The 25,159-nt window shown below is 35.8% G+C and overlaps 1 protein-coding gene across 1 annotated transcript; it reads left to right on the plus strand.

Moving 5' to 3' along the window:
• Window positions 1-500: 500 nt before the first annotated feature.
• On the plus strand, window positions 501-22,789 carry LOC104071989 (solute carrier family 12 member 7-like). The gene is made up of 11 exons (XM_009577971.1): window positions 501-579; window positions 1,525-1,619; window positions 3,871-3,993; window positions 6,441-6,587; window positions 7,300-7,354; window positions 9,462-9,592; window positions 13,170-13,411; window positions 15,850-16,061; window positions 20,338-20,505; window positions 21,905-22,003; window positions 22,728-22,789. Exons 1-11 carry the CDS (start codon window positions 501-503, stop codon window positions 22,787-22,789), a joined length of 1,413 nt encoding a protein of 470 aa, XP_009576266.1.
• Window positions 22,790-25,159: the final 2,370 nt, after the last annotated feature.

The raw sequence follows: 25,159 nt of genomic DNA on the forward strand, positions 1-25,159 counted from the left end.
GTTCTAGTACTTGTACGCTTTAGCAAGATGATGAGAGGAATCAGCATGTATTTGCTTGGGGACAGAGTTGCTTTTTGTTGTCTATGGAAAGGCTAACTGAACCTTTATCTAAGTGCGATGGAGCTGATTAAAGGATGAATGCCAATTTCTCAGACAATCTTGTGCCAAACCAGCGTGTTCCATGCACTGTGAAACATCTCAAGGTGCTGGTCCATGAGGGAGATTGTTTTGTGTTCACAGTACTCCTTCTGCTGTGCTTGCATTAAGCATTGTTGGAGGAGGGGGACCTAGTCCTTCAAGTAGGACTTGAAGCAATGGGGGACCAATTATAAACTGTAGAGAAACAGAAAAATGAAAGCTGGAGTATATGAATAGAAGGAGATACATTGGATAAGAACAGTAGTTGTATGATGAATTCATCAACAGTTCTTTTCTGGGTCATGGAATTAATTCTAGAGCCCTAATGGACAATAGATATCTTCTAAGCCTCTTATGATAGTATGCGGCTTCTATGTCATAATACCAATAAGTATAGTGATGCTATGGAGAGTCTATTGGACAAGGGAGCTATGGAGAGTGGTAGGAAGTCCGTCAGGGATGTAGTTACTCATCTGCTTGAGGGACTGATTTCTTTTTCTGTCTTTATTTACAACCAAGATAATACTTTGCGCTGAGACTGGTGTCCATGTTTGCAAGAGCTTTGTTCTGGGACTTCATGTGAGGAGAAGTGTCCTGGAGGGGGCAGAATGGAGGACACAGGGAAAAGAGTATAACTCGTTCTCCAGTGGTTCCTTAATTCTGTAGTGAAGACACTATATAGGTGCTATTGCTGTAACTTGTGAATATAAGGGCAAAAGCGCAGACAGGCAAAGTGGCATAGACAAGGACTTGAGACTATTTGGAAATGCTGTGACAGTATCTGCATGTAATAGCTTTTGTATTGCATGGGCTGGAAGGCAGTGACAGTGATGCTATATTTTTTGAGGGGTGTGCCAGAGGAGGTCAGGGGAGCTACAGCTTAATGAGATTGATATTTCAATAGGAATAGAATAAATATAGCATATCATGAAAGAGTCCCCACAACCTTTACAAAATAATTACTTTTACATTGTTTTTTCATAAATTCCTGCCTCAACTACTGGAGGTTTTTTGAGGGAATGAGTAAAGTGATGACAAGGTAGGTTGGGTTTTTTTGTTGTTGCCCAGAGGGTTTATGTGAAGTTCTATTATCAAGTGTTTTAAGTAAACTAGAAAGATGGGGCAGGGGAGAAGGGAGAGATCAGTATCTGTACTAAAGAATAATAAGTAATAGTTAAGAGGCAAAACACTATAAAAGATAGACTGTTAAAGTAAGCTTAATTTCCTTAAATGTGGACATTGAGTCCACATGTCTGGGACGAAAACGCAGTGTTTGGTAGCCACCTCCAGTGGTTCTTAGACCAGCATCTTCTGACTATTCCTTTTATGGTATATCTTGTCTTTTCTTTTTTCCTTTTGTTTCTAATTGTTGTACTTTTCCACCAGGGGATGGGATTGCCAGGGAAAGTAGTCCATTTATTAACAGTGCAGAGATGGACAGAGGAAACATGTATGAAGGAAAGAATATGGCTCTCTTTGAGGTAAGTTAAATACCCCAAAAACGTATTTCACCTTTGATTGAGGCTCTGGTAGTAAGATGAAAACAAGCAAACCTCTGTTTTCTTTCTCTCTTGAAATTTGGTGGGGGGGGAAAATCAATTTTGATGACTTTTCAGTAGCTTGGTTCCTGCTAACATTCCATTTCAGTGGATTTGAATGATGTAATAAAAAAAAGTGCTAAGAATTTTTTTTTCTTCTCCTTCTATATTTTACTTTATCTGTATAGGCAAGAACAGTAAATTTTGGTACACATTGATGTGAAGATAAGCCTTCTTGCATTTAAAATTTTTGGGCTAGGATCTAGAAAATGTTGTTAGAGAAAGCCGCTGAAAGTTAAATCTAGTGGTTTTAACAAAACAGTATCCAGTTTTAAAAGGATTAGCAAATATATTATGTTGAATAGGGGAAATACAGACTTCTCTTAAAGCAGCAAAACTATAAACCAAACTGTGATAGGCCATAACTTAGTTATATTGTCCAATTACAGTGTAGAGCATACCATACCTATTTCTACTTTCTAATATAAATATCTATTTTATAATGCAAGTTTAATACCCATTTAATTCACTGAACGATTGCAATTATTTACAGAAAAAAAAGGATATTTATATGGTACATTTAAGTGCCACTTCTGCAATGAAATAGTACTTCTAGTAAAGTTTAACCTAAGTTCTGCTCTAGCAGCATCAACTGATCTTGCTTTGATGCTTGCTGTTAACAATAAACAAGGTCCTTTCAACATTGTTTGCTTAGCCATCTTGCTGTTGCATTCTATCTACTATTTTCTTGTCATCCTCTTACGCTCCTCTCTTCCTTTCAAATATCTTTGCACAGAGGACATGATCTTTCAGTTTTCTCTTTCTGCATGACCCAGATAATGTATTTTTACTATTTTTCACTAAGTCTTAGAGAAGACTGTGCTAAGGCTCAAAGTAATGTTTGTCATTAATTTTGTCTCTGTCATGTATGGAATTTCTTACTTTTTTTTTTGACAGAAACCATGGTAGTGGATTTTTGTCACTGAATTTCTCTCCTTCAAGCTCTATTCCATAAAGCAATGTCCAAAACTTCCTGTTGTTCAAATTAGCTGTTGTATACCTCAGTGTTGATAAATTGGCCATAGCTGCTTTTTGTCCCTACTCTCCTTTGAATATGTACTTGCATCAGTTATTTTGAATAGTGGCCGGCATTAAATCCTCAGCTGACTTATGATGACTATCTTTTACATATCTCAGATTATAGACCATGCTGTTACTGTTTTGCCTTGAAAGCTTTCTGGTGACTTCATCACCTGGCTGTTATAACGGCGAATCTGTTTTGGTAGTATATGTGTTTCATAGTATGTTTCCTACAATCTTATTATTCTCATGTTTTCAGTTGACTTGTGTTTTCAATTTTTGTATAAACTGTTACAAAGAAGTTTGGCTATTATAACCATGATTATCGTGACCTAATGCTTCAGGCAGAGATGCCTTAGTTCTTGTCTTTCTGTTTGCAATCCTGATCTCTTGTCTTCCTTCCAATATTTGATCTTGCATACTTGATTGAATTCTCTGGTTCTGCTTTTCTTGGAATCCTTTTATTGTATATACTTCTCCGGGATTTTATTATTTGTTTTAGCGTGATTTTGTTTTGTAGCAGATATTTGGCTGAAGAAAGATGGGCTGACTTCTGTGTCAAGTAATATTACATATGATATGCATATGTGCCTGCATTTTCAACAAATGAATACTTTGGAAGTAGTATGCATGGTTTAAGATAAAATATGTAAGCCTGCAACAGTAGGCTTGAGAGTGATCCTTAAGTATCTTGGTGCTTGAGAGAATCATTTGAGGCCACTCTCTAGACACAAGCAAGATGCAGGAAAAAAACCCTAATGACTCAACCCTGCCAGTTCAATCCCCTAAAAACTGTATTGTGATAGGAATAGATTTTTATAATTCACAATGGTCCTTCTCTAAATTTCCCTTATATTCCATCTGTACAAGCTGCATATTGTAAGATAGTGTAAAGAAGTTAAAGAAATATTGCAAGATAGCCATGTAGTGTTAAACTTCTAGAAAGATTTAGAACTCTTGTTGGTTGAAAGCTGACTGGTATTTTGTCATGCTGATTTTTGGATTTGGGTGAATTGGGGCTGACCTGTTGAGTATGTGCTTGAAGTAGTACCATAAAATCATTACTTTAAAAAAAACCTATTTAATAAATGCAGTATTCTTAAAATCCCAACAGGAAGAAATGGATAGTAATCCCATGGTGTCATCTCTTCTTAATAAACTAGCAAACTACACTAATCTGACTCAAGGTGTGGTGGAACATGAAGCAGATGAAGACAGCAAGCGAAAGGAAGTCAAGGTATTTAAACTTCTAATAAGTTATTGAGACAAAGCTAGCCACAAAGAGGAACATTTTTCAACCTAAAAAGAAAATATGTGGATGCCTAAAAACAGGAGTGAGATTTGTAATATTGTATTTAAAATTGAAGCATTTGCAGTAGGACTTGTATTAATTCAGTGTTCTTGTTAGCATGTTTTAGCAAGACCTTGCTGTAAAAGCCATGGATAAAATGCGTGCAAAGCTAGGACCTGAAACACGCACCCAGTTTCCTCTTCCTTTCTTCTTCCTTCTGTCCTTTTATGAGCATCAGTACCTCTCGTCTACCTCTAGTGAGGATACAGTATGATTTTTTTTTTTTTTTTGGCTAGTTTATTAATACATTTTAATTGGCTGGGTTTTTACCTAAAGTTGAAATTTAAGGAAAACTTCAGATGAAGCAGGTCACTCTTTCAAATCCATAAGCGTATTTGCTGCTGTTAACATGGTAGCAGTTTTTCTGAGTAGCTCTCTTGTTTCTGTGTGTTGCAGTAAGTATTTTTAAAACTTAATGGACACATCCCAAGGAAACATTTTGTTGCATACCTCAAAAAGCAACTGAATTCTTCAGGGGTTGTCTACTGGATACCCAAAGTACCTATTTAGGCCTCTGTAGAAATGGAACGTATGCAACAGTCAGAGTCTGCAATGAGACCTCGGATTGATCCCTCTGTGAGCAGGGAGCTGTTGCAGAAGGAGAAAGCTTGGATCAAAAACATGTGACCTGACAAAGTACAAAAATTCCCAGGCAAGGAGGGATGATGAGCTGGAACTGGTTGAGCATAGTGACTGAAGCTAAGAAATTTAGGGTAGGTACTGGGAAAAAGACAGTACTGGTAGTCACTTGTCTATGTGTAGGAGAAGGGGTGCTGCTACTGAGTTTGCTGAGCTATTGAGAAAGGAGGAGAAGCACATAAGAATGAATGAAAGGAAATGAGCATATAGCAGAAGAGACAGATATGAAAAGTGCTTGAAAGTAAGGTTAGAACTGGAGCTTATTTGACTGGAAGAGAGATTTATGGTATGGTACCTGAATATTTGCAATAGAACTGTTTGCTTTAGGACTTGGCTAGCGTGGGAAGTTGGTACCAGGACAATCGGCAAGGGCAAGCAATAAAGTCCAGCTGTTTTTTTTAGCTTTTTGCTTATCCTGCATTTGTTTGTGTGGGGGGGTTACTTTTTGTTTGTCTTGTGCTTGTTCTGTGTTTGTTTCTTCTCATCTGAAGATACAGCTTGAGATATGAGAAAACCAACACTGATCAAATCACACTTTCCTTAGTGTGATCCCTGTTGTCCGTACAGCTGCTGTGTAGAGGTTTTTGTTAATAAAGCATGGTGTTAGTCCCTCTGGAACTGACTAGCCAAATCAACACCGTGTCCTCACTTGCACTTAATCTCGTTTGAGCACCACCTGGTGGCTTGAAAACACGCTTTCTGTGCATGTGTCTTTTTTCACTTCCATGTCTGAAATTAAGTGATGGTTAAGTAGTAGCCTGGCAGAGTAGCATTTTTAATGGCATAACTGAGACAGTAGTGCTAATGTTGCACATGGATATTGCCCAAGACGCTAAAAATAAAGATTATAGTCTAAATGGCATTCCATGATTTCTTGTAAGTACTTAGAAACTTAGTGTTTTCTTAATAATTTTGTTAACTTATAAAGCACCAATGCTTACTTATTTATTTAAATAGATTGCCTTTTTTCACAGCCTGAGTTGTGATTTAAGAAGAGCTTCTGTATCTGGAAACCTGCTGCGTATAACTATTGCTTCTAAGTTGAGTACTTCAAGGCCTGATTTCTTTGTTAAGTGTAGAAGGCTGGAACTTTAATGATGAAGCCTGAATGTTTTGACCCATGATGATCACCAGGAAATAAAAAGTACAAACAAATATACTATGTTGTGGCAGGTTTTACAACTTCTGCAAAAACAAGTTGTAGTCAGCTCTGCATTTTTTCTGGCCTTGTCATAATACCTTGTCTTATCTTTTTTTAAAAATGGAAAACACTTACTGTTGAATATCATTTTGTGGGCCAGCTGCAGGGCAATTGGTGATCAACTTTTTGCAGAATATATTTGGTATTTTGGTTATGGAAGTAACTTCAACGTTAGTCTGTAACTAGTATTTCAGAAGAAAGTGTAAAGCTTTGTAATCAACGGATAAAGGGGCATCCTACCCCTATCAAGGTTTCATCCTAATGCCTATGGAACAATAGGGTTTGCTATCACAAATAGTTTTCTGTCTTTTCAGGAATCTTTCTGCATAAGTAGCTTATGAATACTTGCAAAGCTGGACACTCTGAAGCTACCATTCAATTTCACTTGGCGTTTGTTCATGGAGCATTTGTAATATAAGTTTTTGTAGAAGAAAGTCCTTATGGACTTACATTGTTTAGTGCAAAGGAATTAAAGTTCTGACTTCATTTCCAGGTTCCACGTATGGGCACTTTTATTGGTGTGTACCTGCCCTGCTTGCAAAACATCTTGGGAGTCATCCTTTTCCTACGTTTAACGTGGATTGTGGGAACAGCTGGAGTTCTCGAGTCTTTCATCATCGTGTTCATGTGTTGTGCTTGTGTAAGTTAACCTCTTTCTTTACTATTGGCCAAATCTTCTGTTGTAAGAGTACTGCTGCCTTCTAATATGTGAGTAGCAGAGAAAGATTTCTCCATAATGGTTAAGTATCAGTGCAATGGAGAGACATGGGATATATATGCACTGACTGTCACGTGTCATTCTAGCCTGTATGGAGTTTCTTTTGAGTTGATCACATAAGCTTTTGTTTGAAATCCCTTATATGGATTTTATTAAATCAGCTTTTAGCAAATATTTTATGATTTACATTGACATCTGAACTGTTCTGCTTTTCACAGCTTCAGAATAAACTGAAATACAAACTACAAATCAATCCTCAGCATTATGTCTATGAATTAATATTTTGGAATGTGAGAACACTAGTAGATGATACTGTCATAACAATGACACTTGATCCCTTTGTCACTACTATTTAATTGGAATAACAAACATCTTATTTTAAGTATATTCAGTGGTCTGTATTCTTCCAGTTCTTTTTTAAAGACTGTCTCAAACATCTAAATTAACTGAATCTTCTACTGAAAAATTTAGTACTTAATTTACATGGATATCCCTAACCAAAGATAACATTTTTGGTTGCTGAAACATCTTATTAAAAAAAAAAAATTCCTAGTTTCATTTGATCACTTTGTCTTGCCCCATTTTTCAAAAAACTTTCAATATTTTAAATTTCCTCTATTTCATCTTTCCACAGACTATGCTAACTGCCATTTCAATGAGTGCAATAGCAACAAATGGTGTAGTTCCAGGTAATGAAAAATTTTATCTTAAATGTTGAATGGTCAAATAATGGAAGTTTAAAGCTGGGATAAGAAATTACCGTAGTCTGAGATATCAGAAGTAAAGCTTTTGTGTCAAGTGCGTATTTCTTAACTGATTTATAAATGAGTTTTTAAGGTGAGATACAGTCTTTCAACTGGACCTTCTGGGAATTATGAACTGTAGCACATTTTTGTCATTAATCATTTGATTCTGTTTGAATGAAGATAAGATGTTATGATTTGAAGTAATGGAGACTTTTCTTTATGCAAAGCAGATTTCTTTACAAATTTACAAATAAGGCTGCTTTTTTTTTTTTTGCCTGAATTTGCCTAGACTCCATTTCTAAACACTGGAGCCTAGTTATGTTGTTTTCTGTAAGAATAACAGCCAGTCTGCTGGCAGAAATCTTTTTCTATATAAGCACTCTAGGTTATGCTCATCTTAAATTTTCAGGATGAATAGATGAACTTGTTCCTCTTCAATTATGAAACCGTTTTTTTTTTAGATGGAAAATCAGTTAGCCTTTGAAGCTTTTACCCTTTTCATTTTCTCAACACATTAATTGGTAATACTGGTGTTCAGACATTGTTATGAACTCTGAACAGTTTACCTAATGAAGTAAAAATAATTTCTCACTTGCAGAGCTTCTCCAGCTTAGTAAGGGGTTCCAGAACTGATGTGTAAGTTGTTGGGCAAAAGTAAACACAGCAACTTATGCAGGGTGTAGAACAATATCATCTCATGGATATTTCATACTATGTATGAAATATAAATACAATAGAAAGTTTTGTTTCAAATACTTATATTTTATAATGAAATGTAGTTATTCTAACCAGTGTTCAGATAACTAAAATGTTCTGCTCTTTTCTCCCTCATATTTTTGAAGTTCGTTGTAAAGGTTTTGCTTAACATCTGAGCATCACAGAAATCTTTGAAGTTGGCAGTTCTTACACTAGACAGGTCTTCATTTTCACTTTTTTTGTTGGTGCCAGTTTCTTAGAGAAATGCTGCTTCTGCTGGAATATATGGAGGAGGCAGAAAGCACAGATAGGAACCTTGGCTTGCAAGAGACCCTCTGAACAGCAGGATCTTGTCTCTTGCCATTACATACAACAGCATTATATTTAGTAAAAGGATTGGTGATGCATCATAAATTTTCTTGTTAGTTTCTCATTTGTTCATTTTGAAAAGCAGTTTTAGACTCTGTGCTTTGATTATAAGTATATTTCTTATTTGCAGACTAATTTTATACAAGACTGGTGTATGTTTATTTAAAATAAAGCACTTTCTTCCTTTGTCTCCTCTTTCTTCCTCAGTTGTCATGAGTGGGACAAAAATCATGAATTTAAGAGAAGATGGAGAGGGAACCAGAAAGGAGCATGCCTTGACGGGGTTGGGGGGAAGTCGAGATAAAGAGCTTGAAACTTAGAGCCTTATTGAAAGGGAAACAGTACGGTGCAAATGGCGGGGGAGTAAGCTTATGAGTTAAAGAAAGATGATGCATGTATATGGGAAATATGAGTGAGAAGAATTGAAAAATTCAGGGGCGAAGTAATTACTATATGAGTAGACAAGAAAAAGCAATCCCTTACTAACACTTTTAAATGGTACTGAAAAAAATGCCTGTAGTGGTTTCATGTACAGAAAAGAAAAAGAATGCATATTAGTGAGACAAATTCTATTTTGTCCTTATGTCATAAATTATTCTGGAAGTTTATTGTTTGATAGTGAACAGCTTGAGGTTAGAAACTAAAGATTGATTCACATCTATTTGTACCTGCATATCCTCATATCCTTTTATTAGTTTACTTTTAGATTGTTTAGCTTGTGGATTTTTTCCATTTTTTTCCTTGGTGTTTACTTTCTGTTCCCCAGAAAATGTGCATGGGGATACTCACTTTGAAATGTACATTCTTACTGCCTAGTTGGTATAAACAATGAATACAGTTTTGGTATAAACATTTCAATGGAGACGCATGCAGTAGTTATCTTGATTATGTTGATTGACCAGTTCAAATTTTTGTTCTCTACTGCTGTCCTTAATCTGAAGGTCTGGAGTCTTTTTTTTTTTTTTTTTTTTTGTTAAATTCACAGCTGGAGGCTCTTACTACATGATTTCAAGATCTTTAGGGCCAGAGTTTGGTGGAGCAGTGGGACTTTGTTTCTACTTGGGTACCACCTTTGCAGGAGCAATGTACATTCTTGGTACCATTGAAATTTTATTGGTAAGTACTAGTTTCTCTTAAGACTAAATGTATTTGGGCTGTTCCGGGAGACTGCTGAGGAATGCATTTGGCCTAAAATGCATTCTAGTTTGGTGATTTTTAATTTTTTGATACTATATTTCCAGTATGTCAATATTTATTCTTACTCTACTTGTGATTATTTGAAAAAGACAAAAAAATTCTGATCAGCAATATAAAAATAAATTAAAGGCTGTTTGATGTAAGTTTGTTCTACTTAAAGTAGGAACTAAACAGAATTCGGTAACTGACACTTCCTAATTTGTACCAGATGCAATATATCTGTTGTCACCTTTTCATAACATGTTCCGAATATCAAATGTCCCATAAATTATGCCTGTGCTACTGTACACTTACAGAGTTGCAAGGAAAACTATATTAATTTTAGTAAGACATACCTAAAATTCCAAAACTAAAGGTATAGGACCAAACTGGAGATATAAACTGGACATGAAAAATAAATAGGAAATATTTCAGTAGATTTTGCAGAAAAGAACATCGGATCAACAGGTAGACTTTGGAGACATGTTAAGATTTAATTCAGTGATTTTTGTACCAATTTAAAACTACAACTTTTGTATCAAAAGCGACAAAAAAATGCCACAAGAAACAGTGCAGTCCTTAGTGAAATGTCACATTAGATTGCAGATTAAATCATAGTTGACAATGCCTATTTTTAGGGGCTCTGAGATGTCATTTGGATTTAGTGATGCTAAATCAGTTATTTTAGTTTAAAAAAATAGTTTATTTACAGATGTGAAGGAATTAATTTCTTCTTTAAATGTTTGTCTGCATATGTTCATGGTGCACCACAGCAAACTTGCAAAAAGTTTGATCCATATATTACGCTGCTTTTGTGTTGTATGTCCTCCTCTCCTTTTCCAAACAAAAGTGTGCAGAGGCACATAGCACTTCCTTTAGGTCATCTTAGACTTGGAATTGAAAAGCTAAAGATTCCATCTTGAGAGTCAGTTTATCTTTTTTGCTTTGGAGTCTCCCTTTTCAACTCTGAATGAAGTCTTATTCATCTAACACAAGAAGGTTTTGGTTCCTTTACTTGTGACTCTCGAGTTTTAACAAGAATGTGGATTTCATGGTATTACTCATCCTTTGTCTTAACTTTTTTTTTTTTGTCTTCTTGCTGTAACTTCTCAATATACAGCCTGGGAAAAATGAAACAAGATATATGCCTTTGAGCCCTGAATCCTTTAGTGAGCTCTTCAGGGGAGCTTCCACTTACTTTGTATCTACTGGAATTAATTTTCCATTTTACTGTTCTAGTCTGAGATCATGACTATAAGATTTTAAATCTGGCAACTACTTTATAGTAAGCAGTCAACACACCTAGGGGCTCTACATTTCTGTTGGAAGAGCTGCTTACGCTAGGTCAGTATGGTATAAGTCCTTTTAAGCCATGTTTTCTTAAGGTCTAGGAGGGCTCCTCTCCTTGCAAATGAAAATCTGTGGGCTTGGCATCAGATGAGCATTCCCAGGATAAGTCACAGAAACTTTTCGGCTTCTACAGTGCTTGGCACTGCCACGTGCACTGGGGAAAGCTGCTGCCCAATGAAAGGTTTCGGAGGACGTGAAGGGCGTATCTCCTGTGAGGCAGGAATTAAGAATCTATCCCACTTCCTCCTTTTCAGACTACTGGCTTTGAAATTTCATATTCCTGTAAAGATGCTGTGGAAGACTGCCTGTGTGGCAATGGCCCAAATACTGTGGCTTTGCCTCATCCAGGAGGGGCTAGACAGTTATTCGTCATCATATCAGAGACTGTGCAGATATGCACAGGAGGTACTTCAGAATTCTTCCTTCTTGCTATTTACTATGACCCATGTCATAAATTCAAAAAAGCCTGGATTTGAAATCAGAGATAGTCCTCACTCATTACTGCTAGCTTGTGAGATCTGATCTATATTAACAACACTGTGTGGATGTGTCACATTGTGGATTGGATTTGGTGCACTGTTCTCCCTGCTTAAAAGTCATGCTGGTTTTATGTATTGCTAATAAACATGTATGGGGTTCAGTTATGGAATTCAAAGTAAAAAGCCTCCCAGGATGTCATATCTGGCAGAAGACCTCAGAACAGACCCCTGTCATAGCCACAAGGCACAAGTATTGATTTTTTTGTTTGTTTTTTTCTTCCACTGGGACATGGATTATTTGGAGGGGCAGAAATCAGTCGTCTGCCTGTGGCTTTTCCCAGCAAAGGCTGTGAACAGCAGGGCAACGAAGCATACAAGAAGACTTTTTGGAGTACTTCCATACAAAGCCTGATACTTGTGCAACATCACTATGTAGGATTTTCTAATAACAGTATGTAAATACTCTACCTGTAATCAGTTTTTCATTTTGTTTTTTTGTTTTTTTCATAGTGATATGACAATTTTCATCTCTTCTAGCATTCTAGTAAATATTAATTTACTAGATTTAAATTTAATATAAAATTAATTTAATTAATTAAATTTAAAGAAAATACTAGTAAAAAATTGCCTATGTCTATTTTTGGATTTTGGTTCTGAACATATCAGGATAGTCTCCTGCTCAAAGTTTATTCTTGCCTTTACTAGTTAATTATTCAAGGATAGTCAGTTTAGCAGTTGTTTTAAAGGAGTGGAGTTGCCTCAAGCCCCAATACTCCCCTAACAGCTGAGCAGAGATTTTTTTGTAAAGGTGTTAGAAGAAGGAATAAAGATATCTTTATCATCTAGTGTAGTACACAAATGTCTCATAACTATAGATCAGAGTTTGTCTTTTCATTTGCATTTTTCAGTATAAGTCCTATAAGCTGTGCTTCCAACTTCTTTTCAGGTAGAACCTAGAACAAAATTATATGAAATTGAGATCTGTAAGAATCCTGTTTGAAATTACAGTAGTTTAAATTGTCTGTTTTAGCACAGGACTAAGCTTTGTCACACTAATCTTAAATTGTGCTGTTGCAACTTCAGATTAAAAATTAAGGTAAACTCACGATAAAACATTTCTCAAGGTATGATGTTTAAAGTATCTTTGTTCAAATTTTATGAAATACAGTGCAGAGGCTATAGTACTGAAAACATTTTTAGTTTTTTATTATGCTTTTGTTTGACTCTTCATATTTTGTTTCAATTAATGGAATTATTAATCAGCAAATGCTTCAAATGAATCTGAGGATATAACTGATTTGAGTTGAGTGTTTGAGCTAGTTTTTGGTTTTGGTTTTTTCTTTTAATTTTTGTCAATAGCGCGCACATGCACACACACAGACCCAGGTCCTTAGTGGTTTTTCCTGTCTGGCAGAGACATGAATTTGAGGAGCAGAAACTTTTTAAAAGGAGCGAAGAAGCTGGATCAAAAGCAGTACCTCATTCTCAAAACTCGTTTTTCTTCATCCCTGCCTCCCCCTTCCTTTTACCTCTGCACTTTCTAAATGCCCATGTCATCTGGTTGAACTGGTTTGTGAAAGAATAAAACTGATCTTGTAATAGAAGTTTAAATTTTGAAATTTAAGTAAATGATTTCTTAATAAAATGTTTGTTATTACATGTATGATAGTTTGCCGTATCTCTTGCAGACCTACATTTCTCCAAGCGCTGCTATATTTAAAGCAGAAGAGGTTGGCGAAGAACCAGAGGCTATGCTGAACAACATGAGAGTTTATGGAACATGTATTATCATTCTGATGGCCATAGTAGTTTTTGTGGGAGTAAAGTATGTCAACAAACTTGCACTGGTCTTCCTTGCCTGTGTGATTCTTTCCATCATTGCCATATATGCTGGAGTTATTAAGACTGCTTTTGACCCACCTGACTTTCCGTAAGTGAATATCTTTAGGTAGTGTGGGTTATTTAAAAAAAAAAAAAGTCAGGGGAGGGAATAGCTACATTTCACGTTTTAAGCTAAACTTCAAAATACAAGCGCATTGCCTTCAGTTGTGGGTTTTATGTGTTTTAGGCAATTATGTGCTCGTTTGTTATTCTGAGTTACCTATCTGAGTCTTTCTCTCATCATTCATAAGACATGACACTCTGGAAAATATTCTTTGGTACTTAAAGTTACTGGCTGTTTTTCCATCAACACCTAAAGAACAGGAAGGTGGTTTTTGCTGACAGTAAACATAGCTGCTTTATCTAAAGAATTCAACTAAAAATCTATAGAATAAAGTAAAAAATTCAAGAAAGCATTGTAGCTATGAACCATAGTTATGAAAGAAACATACTTTCAAACTTTCTTCGTCATGAGGAAATTCTTGAAACTTCCACTTCTCCCTACTTAAAATGGAGACATTGCAGTGTTAAATTCACTTGTGTTTGTGGAGGCTTTCTACCTTCTTATTAATAAAATCAAATGTCACACATGGCATATTGCTTTTGAACACCTTTTAGCTTGTACCTCTCTTAGCTCACTAAGAATTATTTCTTTTGTCCAGTTACCAGTATGTGAGTTGCTTTTTTGGGCATCTTTTTCTATTTGGAGAGACAACGAAATGATACTGCTTAACATTAGCAGAATAGCCTGGTAACTTTTGTTATGAAGTACCATCTGTTATGCAGGACTGAAGTTATCCTTTGCTGTATGATAGTTACAGATTCCATAATACTTTGAAATGTTGATGGTTGCAAATTGAGTGTTAAATTGCTGGTATTTGTGGACTGTATTGTAAAATGATATCAAGTCTTCTATTGAAAAAATAAATGTGTTCAAAATTGAAATTTTTCTGAAGAAAACTTGAATTTCTAAAAACTGTAACTTCCGGTAGGGAAATACTTAAATCTTTTAGTCATCTATGTAGGTAAAAGAGGGTTTATCTGGATATGTAGCATAGGTAAGACTTATTACCAAGTTCCTGGAAACCTCATCTGTGGCTGCTGCTGTGATATATTATTGTTGGGGGGGAGGGGAATAAAGAAAGGTTATCTTCCAATAAATATAATTGTTCATATTTTGGCCAGTCTGCCTCAAAATGAGAAACTCAAGTGTGGCTTTATATTATGGTAAAGCTAATGTGGTGAGCTGGTCTGTAGAAAGATCAGCTTCCACTTAGCTGGTTAGGTTGGCATCGCTAACCTCTGTTAGGTTTGGCCATTGTATAGATAGTAAAAATAGTTTACCTCATGATCTCCCAGTTGAATCAAACTGGAAGAAGTTTCCATGGGTTGAATCAACTCACCTTTCTGCTATAGGGTCACCAAATCAATAGCAATTAAAAAGAAAAATGAGCAAGGCAAGTGGCAAGATCTTTTTAGAAGTAGCTTTCTGTTAAATCTGCTCAACTTCCATGTGATGCCATTTCCTGAAGCCGTACTGGTGTCCTGTACTGTTCTCGAGGCATCTACTCTTAATTGCTATCAGAAACAAGATATTGCACTAGGTCAATATTCTGCTTGGCTTAGTATACTTGTTCTAATGCTAAGTGGTACGTTTTTACTGTTTGTTGTCAGCTGCTTAACTGAGCTCCTTCAGAAGTATTAGATGTGTACTATGTGTCCTTTGACTTACCTGTTGAACACGAATGTTTTATTTGATGTTCCTTCTTTCATCTTCATAGATATTATATATCACTTCATTATTAAGCAAGCCTGGAATACATATCTCCTAAACATCTTTTCTGTAGCTTAACAAAGAAATGTTCCTAGATCCTTAACATTGTTTGCTGTTAGGAATTTGCTTTTTGCAAACTGTTCAGAGTTTTCTAATTTTCTTTCATTTCTGAGTGTTTTAATTGCTCCCCGCTATGTGATTCTTTAATTTGTACTCCCATCAATGTTTTTAAATTTTGCTGTTTAACCCTTCTGGCTTATTTCCTACCTTTTGGATTTTAATATTTTTGAGGGCCATCTGAAATATTTATTTGCTAGAAAAGGGCATGACATACTTGCTTAATCTTAGTTTTGTATTTTCCTGGTCAGGCTCATTGTTATTTTAAGTATCACTTAATTTCACTTCTTTCTTGTAGCACTGAATGAGTCATGATCTCTGTTACTTAGTGGCCAAGCTGCTTGAGTTGATTGTATTTTCCAAGGAATAAATTAGAAGGCAAAATAGCTATTAATACCTTAAAGTAGAAGTGTTTGATTGGTGTTTTAAAGATTATTTATGATAGTTTTATATGCAGAGACCATATACTGTTTCAGTGGCTGTAGTATAGGCCATAAGATAGGTACTATAAATAACAGGTTTCTGAAGAAGTCTAATGGTCAAAAAATGCACACCACTATATTGAAGGATCACTGTTTTTATTTTTTTCTTTATAGTATCTGTCTCCTTGGAAACCGTACATTGTCAAAACGCAGCTTTGATGTCTGTGCCAAATTTACTGAAAGCAATAATGAAACAAAGACTACAACCTTGTGGCGCCTATTCTGTGATAGTTCTTTGCTTAATGCTACATGTGATGACTACTTTAGTCTCAATAATGTAACAGAAATTCAAGGAATTCCAGGAATAATGAGTGGAGTTCTAACTGGTAAGTTGGAAAGCACTGTGATTTAACAATTTTTTGACATTATTAATTTGGCCTGTAGCTGTTCAGTAATGTAGTGGTCTAGCCTGTCACTGCTTCTTTAGCTCTAATCTGTTTGTGTGAAAAATTGCTACCTGGAGCATGCTTCTTCCTATAAGGTTTCCATCTGGTTTTAGAAGCTTGGTATAAAATGCTTTAATTTAGGGGTCATTGGAGTTTTATAGGCACTCTTTCAAAAGCCATTGTTCTATCAAAAAAATGAAGTAGGAAAGTGTTTATCACAGCTGATTTTTTTTTTAAAGTGTTTAGCTCTTTTGTATGCCAGATACACTTATTTCAATAAGCTTTTCATTAATACATTCTCAAACTCTCCTGAGGGAGAACTTGTTTCCAATTTACAGGTGGTGCATTAAGGAATGAAGTCCTGTGGCTTGTCCAATGTGATACAGCAAGTTAGTGATAGGTTTGGAGAAAAGCAGTCTTTCTAGCTTCTAGTCTAGCATTTGGACAGGAGATGTTCTACAAAGTGTATAGACTTTCTTCTGTTTACATTCCTGTACAGTTCTGGCAGCTTGGGATTCCAGTTGCACTGGGTCATAAGATTCATTCACACGTAATGGATTGTATTGTATACAAACAAAGAATGTTTCTGGGGATGAAATGGGTGTTCTGATACCTCTCCCCTGCTTCCCCTTAAAATAAGGTTTGATTTGTATAAATATGCAGCTCTACATAGGGACACTAGGCAATCATACTGCCATAGTAATTCAGTTTAAAATATCAAATATGAAGTGTACAAATACATAAAAAGATACTAAATGAAGCATAGGCTTCTCTGAATCTAAATTTGTATGTTTAAAAAAAATCACTCAATTTCCTCAATGAAAAATGAAATTCTTTTTGATTGAAATGTTTGTTACAAGAAACATGACTTAGGGTTTGTTCTATGCATTTTGTAATTACCACACGCATATCTACAGTTTTTACTAAATATTTTTTAAAATTTCCTGCATCAGCTCAGAAGACAACTGTATGTTCTAATTTTTTTGCTACAGTGTAAGCTTTAAACTGCTGTTTTGCTTTTGGAGGTTTCAAGCTGAGTACTAATTTTTCTGCTTTTGGAAAAATGTGCTTTGGTTCTGTTCACTGATTTAACATTTCTTTGAACTAGCACTACCGTATAAAAGTGCATTTCACTATTCTACTGTCACGTAAATCTAATATCTCTAACAACCATTGAGGGTCTGCTGAAAGATCAGTGTGAGGGATACGCCTTCCAATGTTCATTGTATTACCAGTAAGCTTTCTCATCTTGCTACTAGCTCCTTTTTCCAGGCTGAGTGTTCTAGAAAGCACTGGTTATATCCTGCTACTGATCCTTGTGGAAGCTTCCTGGTGGCTTTCCTGCATTATAAAACTGTATTTACATTTACTCTTACCTGTTGTTTTCTATCTTTGAACCATTTTTTATCCATGTGAGGAGTTTTTCTCTTATCCCATGGCTACTATAGATTCCTTGGGTAAGGAATCTTTCAAAAATGTGGGAAATCCAGGTGGACTGAATTAAGTGGATTGCCTTCATTTATGTTTCCCCCATGGAACTTAAATATTTCTGACAACTTTCATTTACAAAAGCTGTGCTAAGACTTCCCCAGTTTCTCAAAACTCAAGAAAAAACTGTGAATAGATGCTGGTTTTGTCAGAACTCAAAGGTAACACCCATGTGTTTACTGCTCTATCTATTGCTATTGTTGCTATCAACTGTTCATGTGCAGATGCTACTTGGGAGCCTTTAGTTTCTGGATCTCTCTGAAACTCTTTTAAAAAGTTGGCCTTATGTTTGTCATTTTTCAGTCCTTGGGTAGCAAGATTTCAGGTAAACTCATAGTTAGCATCTCAGGTCTTGGAGGTTTCAGGCTGAGTACCAATTTTTCTGCTTTTGAAAAAATGTGCTCTGGTTCTGTTCACTGATTAACATTTCTTTGAACTAGCACTACTGTATAAAAGTGCATTTCACTATCCTAGTGTCACGTAATGCTAAGACTAAATTAAATGGATCACCTGTCCTGCTTACTGAGTGTGAGCACACATTCTGATACCTAATGTAAGCTTGAACTTGACTGGCAAAGATTTCTCAAGGAGGGTTTTCCTTCACTGGTGGCATATGTTCTGCTTTGTGTGAAGACTTTGCAGCTGCAGACTCTGCACATGTAAGTTTCTTGAGTTGCGAATACTCAGATATCATGCCTGGGTGTCTCAGGAAGCGTGTGCTGAGTCCTCACACCATTTACTGGGCACTTGTATACAGTAAGTATGCATCTCTTGTACGCCTTCCATGAATGTTGTCCTAACAATAATAAATCATTCTACAAATAGCTGACCAAACATGCCCATGATTGTGGCCCTAACAATAATGAAATAATTCTGGAAATAGCTTTCATCAACATCATCCTGCTTCATGGTAGCATGTTTTTGGGTTAGATACATGGTACCAGGTCTTGTTTATGTGTCCCTAAATGTTGTTAGAGGAGCCTCAGCAACCCATGAATGGCCCTAGAAGGGAAACCTATCTCCCTACAAATGTGTGGACTCTTCTGAAAAGTGACCCTTTTTCCTCACCCTAACTTTCAAGTCCACTTGGATTATCACTTTTGGGAAAATGAGCATAGGAAAATTAGTGTAACAAAGCTCTGTGTGACATCTTATGAAAGGGGAAAGTGATTTATGTTTTATAAAATCTCTAAGCTGACTTTACCCACTCGTGCTGGCATGCACACTTCCACAATGAAATGCACTGGAGTGCTCAGGCCATTGTCAATTCTGTGTCATACTGAATAAAGGACACAGGCTGTTGAGTTCTCATTAAGTATTTAGTGCTTTTGATAGGCAATGACAAACTGATTTTTGGACTTTCTTTTTATGCTCCATAGGGAGTGGATACTAATTTGGAGATCTTGTCTTATTTTATGTCACTCAAATCTTTGCTAAAATTCCTGAAACTTACAATTCTCTTGTTTCCTTAACTCTTCTTTTTGTGGCTTCGGTCTTATCTCTAGATCAGTTTGTTATTCTTCTTCATTTGAATTAACTAACACACATAGCATTCTGTAGCAGTTAATACTTACTTTCCTTTTAATCTTTGTTCTGCTGTCTCTTATGTTTCTCATGCATGTTTCCATATATGCTTACCAATTGTACGATTTCTGTTACAAATCTGGATATGAGTACCCTATCTTTGGCCACTTATGGAGATTCAGAGTCCATCTCCTATTGTGCTCAAGTTAACGTTTTGCTATTTTGAAGGCTTAGAATACTTAATTCTTAATACTTAAGAATTCCCATAAGTTGTACTGAATGGCTAAAAATTCGCTATCGGATCCATCATCCTGGCAGTCCATGGGAATTGTTCACTTCTGTGGTGTAAAATCTTTGACTCTTTGACAGGGAGGGAGAGTATCTACTTTGTTTCCTCACATGTGATAGGACAACTTGTCTCATTTTAAAATAAGAATCGGTGTTGGATGTTCTCACCATCTTGTTAAGGGGCACAACCAGTGTTTCCACAAATGTAAGCTCTCAAAAGCTACTGGTTTTTGACCTGTCGATCTTCATCGAAGAAGTATCCTTAGTATGTTGGGGAATTTGAGCCACGTTTTGCTGATTTTTGCTTGCTTTGGTTTTTTTTGCTTATCAGTTGTCTTCTGAAGTCTGGTTACTCTGCTTTTGTCACTGTGTGGAATACCTTCACCATGAACAGCTGAGTCCTGAACTGTTGTTCCAGGGTTATTCTGTACAGCAGGTCTCAAAGAACTCAAGTTACTGCTAACTAGCATTTCTTTTTTGACCTGCTCCTCAAAATATAAGAACAAGAAATATGGACATATGCTAAGATTGCCTGAACCTGGAGATAATAGTTTCCTTATTTTTTCACAATTCCTGATAATACGTCCATACATCCATGCAATGTAAGTGGACATTCTACAAATATACTGGAATTTAATTCTATAACTAAATCTTTCTTTAATGGAAGAGAAAATCTTGTGTGATGCCTCCCATACACTACTGCATTTCTACTGGCATAGAGGGGGAATGTCCAACAGTTACAGTTGGTATTGATTGTATTGCTGCTGCATTCTTGGCTTTATAAGGAAATGTTGGGAAACATCATAATTTTTGTGTAAGAAAAAGCGATCTGATTCATAAGATTATTGCATTCTTACTACTTAATGTCCTGAAACAGAGATGATACTGGCTCTTGGTTTTTTTTCCCCCCTCGTAGATAATCTGTGGAGTACCTATTCAGAAAAAGGATCAATAGTTGAGAAAAAAGGTCAGCCATCAGTTGCTGGATCAGAAGAGACAAAAATGGGTGGACTCCCTTATGTTTTTACAGACATCATGACCTACTTCACAATGCTTGTAGGGATTTATTTCCCATCTGTGACAGGTAGATACAACTATTTTTGAGTGAGCGTGTGTACTCATGAGCTGAAAAAAGATTATTTTGTGTGTGTGTGAACGTTTATTGATGACACATGATATTGCTAGTCTGTGTGTCCAAGTTTTATGTACCTAAAACTTTCTGGTGCTAGAGGGACATAGCTGGTGGCTGGTTATTTTAGGGGGTTATAGGACTTAAACAAGGAATCCATTTAAGTGCCATTTTCTATGTCTGGAAAGAAAACAAAAGCTCTGTGTGTTACTAAATGCTTATTCAAAATACGATGCATACCTTTATAATATTTTAATCCTCAAATGAATGAAAGAACAGTTGAATATTAAGATAATTGTTTCAGGTATTCAAGCTGTAAACTGCCTGTGACTTGTTTAAATGTCCAATTTTTTTTGCAACTGTAACTAGTAGAGACTATTTGTCAAGCTTGATGATTAGCTTAGTTTGTATATCATTTTCCTCAGGTCACATTTGACTGAAATAACCTGAGATATTTTTCTTCAAAAGTCCCAGCTGAAGCAATTGTAATATCAAGTAACAGAACAGAGCTGTGATACGAAGTTGCAGCAGTGTTTGCTGGTAGAACGCCAGGCGGAGGTGTCCCTTCGTATTCTTGTCCCACATTATTCCCATTTCACTACTTCAGGCTCTTTTATCAACATCTCATCATATCTGAGCCTGTGGGTAGGGTTTCACTGCATGGAGTTTGACAATGCTTTTGCACTGGAACATCTTGATATTAGCTTCCATGTTTTTGCTTCCAACACTGGTCAGGGCAATTCTAGGAAAGATGGCAGAATTAGTTACTGTATGATTTTCTCCCTCCTGTCACAGCATGTGCTAGAAAATATTTTTTTGTTCTCCTGTTAGATTCGAACTGGGATGTGTACATGTGATTTCCTAACCATTCTTCTTGTACTTCCTGCCTGCTCCTTTCTTTTTTGTTTCTATATTTTTATTATTTAGTTTATTGATTTGCTTGCATATCTTATTTTGTATGGTCTGTTTAGTAGAAAGTTAGTGCATTTGGTCACACTGGCTAAAATTGCTAAATCCCCATTAGTTTATAACATTCATCCCCAACATTTTGCTACTCCTTTATATTTTCCCCATTTTAAAAACAATTCTGAAGTTGTATTTGAAAAATAATTTTTTCATATGTTTCTTTCCTGACCTGTCTGGAATTTGTTCAGTCAACAATGGGTGGTTACACAAATCTGTGAATAAAATGAAGGTATAAATTGAGGATTTGTGCAGGATTATAATACATTCTGCTCCATTGCTAATGATGTGTTAAATCAGGCTTGAAGTTAAATGTTCCTATTCTATTAGTTATTTACATGGAGTTAGTAGTAATTATTTTTATGACATATAAATTTGGTCTCTTTTTAAGGTATTATGGCAGGTTCAAACAGATCTGGAGATCTTAAGGATGCTCAGAAATCTATTCCTACTGGAACAATTTTGGCTATTTCAACTACATCTTTTATTTGTATCCTTTATGCTGTGACTCTTTTTTTTCTAGTGCGCATTCTGTAGGTATAACAGTATAGTTTTTTCATTGAAAATTCATTAGTTGCCTGAGTATAAAATGAATGAAATCTAAACTGAAAAGAAATATTTTGTATTTGTCTAAAACGTAAATATTATTTATAAATATTATTTAAAATATATCAAATTTTATTTGTGTATATAAATACTTTTATATATATGTTCTATATTCTACTAGTGCTTCAAATTCCAAGATATAATTGATGGTTTTAGTTAAGTTTTTAGCATCATGCTTCAGTTGGCAGATTGCTTTGTTGTTATATCCAGCATGACCAGTGAAAATCTTAAAGCAAACTACCAGCAATAGAAATTGTTCTAGAAGACACAAATGCTTATTTGTATGAGAAAATACCTGTTCTGTTGCATGATGCATGAACTGGCTACTTCTAATACTTCACAAATCAACTGTGCATCAAATGCAGTCGTAGAGAACATAAACTAAAAAGTTGTAGCAGAGAAGAATTAAAACAAAACAAAAAACCACAAAACCAAAAAAAACCCCACACAAAACAACCAGAACAAAAAAACAACTGGAACAAACAAAACAACAAAAAATCTCCACTTCATTATCATGGACATTTCATTTCATCCCTAGGTGAAAAATGGTGGTTTTTCTCTCTCTATGTATTATTTATAGTGTAATCTTCCTTCAGTCTCAGTAATAGATCTCTCCTGTATAGTTTTGTTTGGTGCCTGTATAGAAGGTGTGATATTAAGAGATAAGTAAGTTGTATTCAACTTCTAATTTCACAGGGAGTATGTATGATCATGGGTTATGTTAATAGGTCTTATTAAAGGCTCTTCTGGGAAATATCTATGTGATACATTTTTCTTTTGCTTAGTTTAAAACTGGAGGGAAAGTCTATCTGTTAAAATGTGATGGCTGCAAAAACTGGTCAGGTTATAAGGCTGTATCCCTTCAAGAAACAAAAGCAGAATCCAAGATAAATGTTTGAAGTGGAACTGTTCCTAATAAAATGTTCTTGAGAAAGAAAATCATTTTTCGTATTTGTGGAGCTGATGTGGTATTACTTTGGGAGAAGTAATATGCTCCTGAGGAACAAAGACAGAAAAAGATTTTTTGACAGTTACGTGACAAGGAGAGTTCATGGGAAAGACTCCAATGCACCATCAGGCCTATAATTTCCACTGGATGTATGACTATTTTTTGTTTTAAAATACTAGTTGTAGATCAGGAGTCGTGTCAGTTTTCACCCATGTAATTGCCTGAGGATATTTGAGGCACAATATGAAGCATGAAGGGAATAAATGTAATGGAGATAAGCATGAACAGAATCTCCAGATTTTGATAAACTTCTCCCTTAGGAGAAGTTGAATTGACTAAGATAAATCTGTTGACAGGTTTCACATTTGTTTCCTTGCTGGTTCTCTCTTCTACTAAGGCCCAAGTGCTTTTGGTGATGAAGCAGTGGCGTTGGGGTATTGTTTGGAACGTGCTGGAGATGATGCTGAGACAACTTATTTCAAAACACAATCTTTTAGTCTAGAAGGAAAACCATAGGTTAAAAGCTGGATTCTAATCAAAGCTAATACAAGAAGCAGCAGGGCGTCATTTTTACTTTAAAATGGTATTGCTGCATCAGTGAAAATCTCTGGTTTCTTTTTCTTCAAAGTAAATATACAAACCACATCAAGCTGATGCTTAAGAAATATAAATGAATTCTGAATTATAAATTAATGCAGAGCCAATATCTATAAACTCACATTTTTGAAAGTAATGTATTTGAAATTTACGGGGGCGGGGGGAGGGCAATTTTGCAAGCTGCGAGTCCAGGTGATCTGTCACTAGAGCAGGATGCATTGTAGCAAGAGCATTGAATCCATATTCTTTCATTTGCACTGCTGTCAGTTCTTGTTTGGCTGAAATCCAGTGTAACAGTAAAGTATGGGTTTTGGTCTGGTTTAAAGACTGGGTTTGGGTTTTTTTTCATTATGGATTGTCATGTCTGCATGGGAAAAGGTAGGTTGTACATCTTTCAATGTTTGTCTGTCGTCTTTTCAAGTTGTTCCTACCCCGTGTTTAATTAAAACACAGGCATTAGAATTTGAATTAAGAATGAGTATGCCGCTGTATAAATGTTGTCATAGAAGCATAATGTTTTTTCTCCTATATTTTTAAAGGGTGTGGTTTCCCCTTTTTCCATCTGCTGAAAATAGTATGTAGCCATGTATCCATGCTTGGGCATATGCAAGAATTTGAACACTGACTTATTATATTAACCTGATTGTTATGTTTCCTGACCCTGTTTTAAGAGCAGGTCTGAAAAGAGATAAAGCATTTAATTTTTCTTAGTCTGTAGCCTTTTCTTTTCTCTGGTGTTTATTTTAAAAAACCTGAAAACGTTGAAAAAAGAAATTATGCTATCACAGTGTAGATAGTCTTAAAATTGATTTTGGCTGCTTCCTAACAAAACTAAGATTAACTACAAGAAGTTTACTTGATTTTTAAAACAAAAACATCAGTTTGGGGGGTTGGGGTGGTGGGAAAGAATCTTTCCATAGTTTACCCAAGATATCCATAAGTGAATATAAAGTTAATTATCTTAAAATCCCCAAACAAACAAACAACCCAACCCCACCTCCACCCCCCCGCTCCCCCAAAAAAAAGAAAACCACAAACAAAAAAACCAGCAGCATTGGATGGGACACTCAAGACTGTAATGAAAGCACCTCTTCCTGACTTCCACCCACTCGTTTGCTGTGAAAATTGCATCAGGTAGCATGACAGTCAGAAGGCATGTGGATAACTTGAGATAGTTGTGTCTGCTAGTTGCTCTGTTTACTTGTCCATTTCTCAGTGTCACACTATTAAAAGGAAAGGCTAATACTTTGTTTTGTGTATCTTCTGGTTATGCCCTAGGGTATATCTGTATTACTTGTAGAACAGACTTCTGCAATCTAGTTCCTAGAAGTCACGAGGATTTAAAGGATGCATATGTAAATACTTTTGCTGTTGCTGTTAATTCTGTAAAGTTTACCAAGATACCTGATAATTGCTGCATGTCTGCTTAGAGGCAACACTTAAAATGAATCAATTATAGTATGTTTTCTTTAAAACAGCAGAATAAAGAGAAGT

This window comes from Fulmarus glacialis, unplaced genomic scaffold (genome assembly GCF_000690835.1).
Source record: "Fulmarus glacialis isolate BGI_N327 unplaced genomic scaffold, ASM69083v1 scaffold8060, whole genome shotgun sequence".
In the NCBI taxonomy this organism is placed as follows: domain Eukaryota; kingdom Metazoa; phylum Chordata; class Aves; order Procellariiformes; family Procellariidae; genus Fulmarus; species Fulmarus glacialis.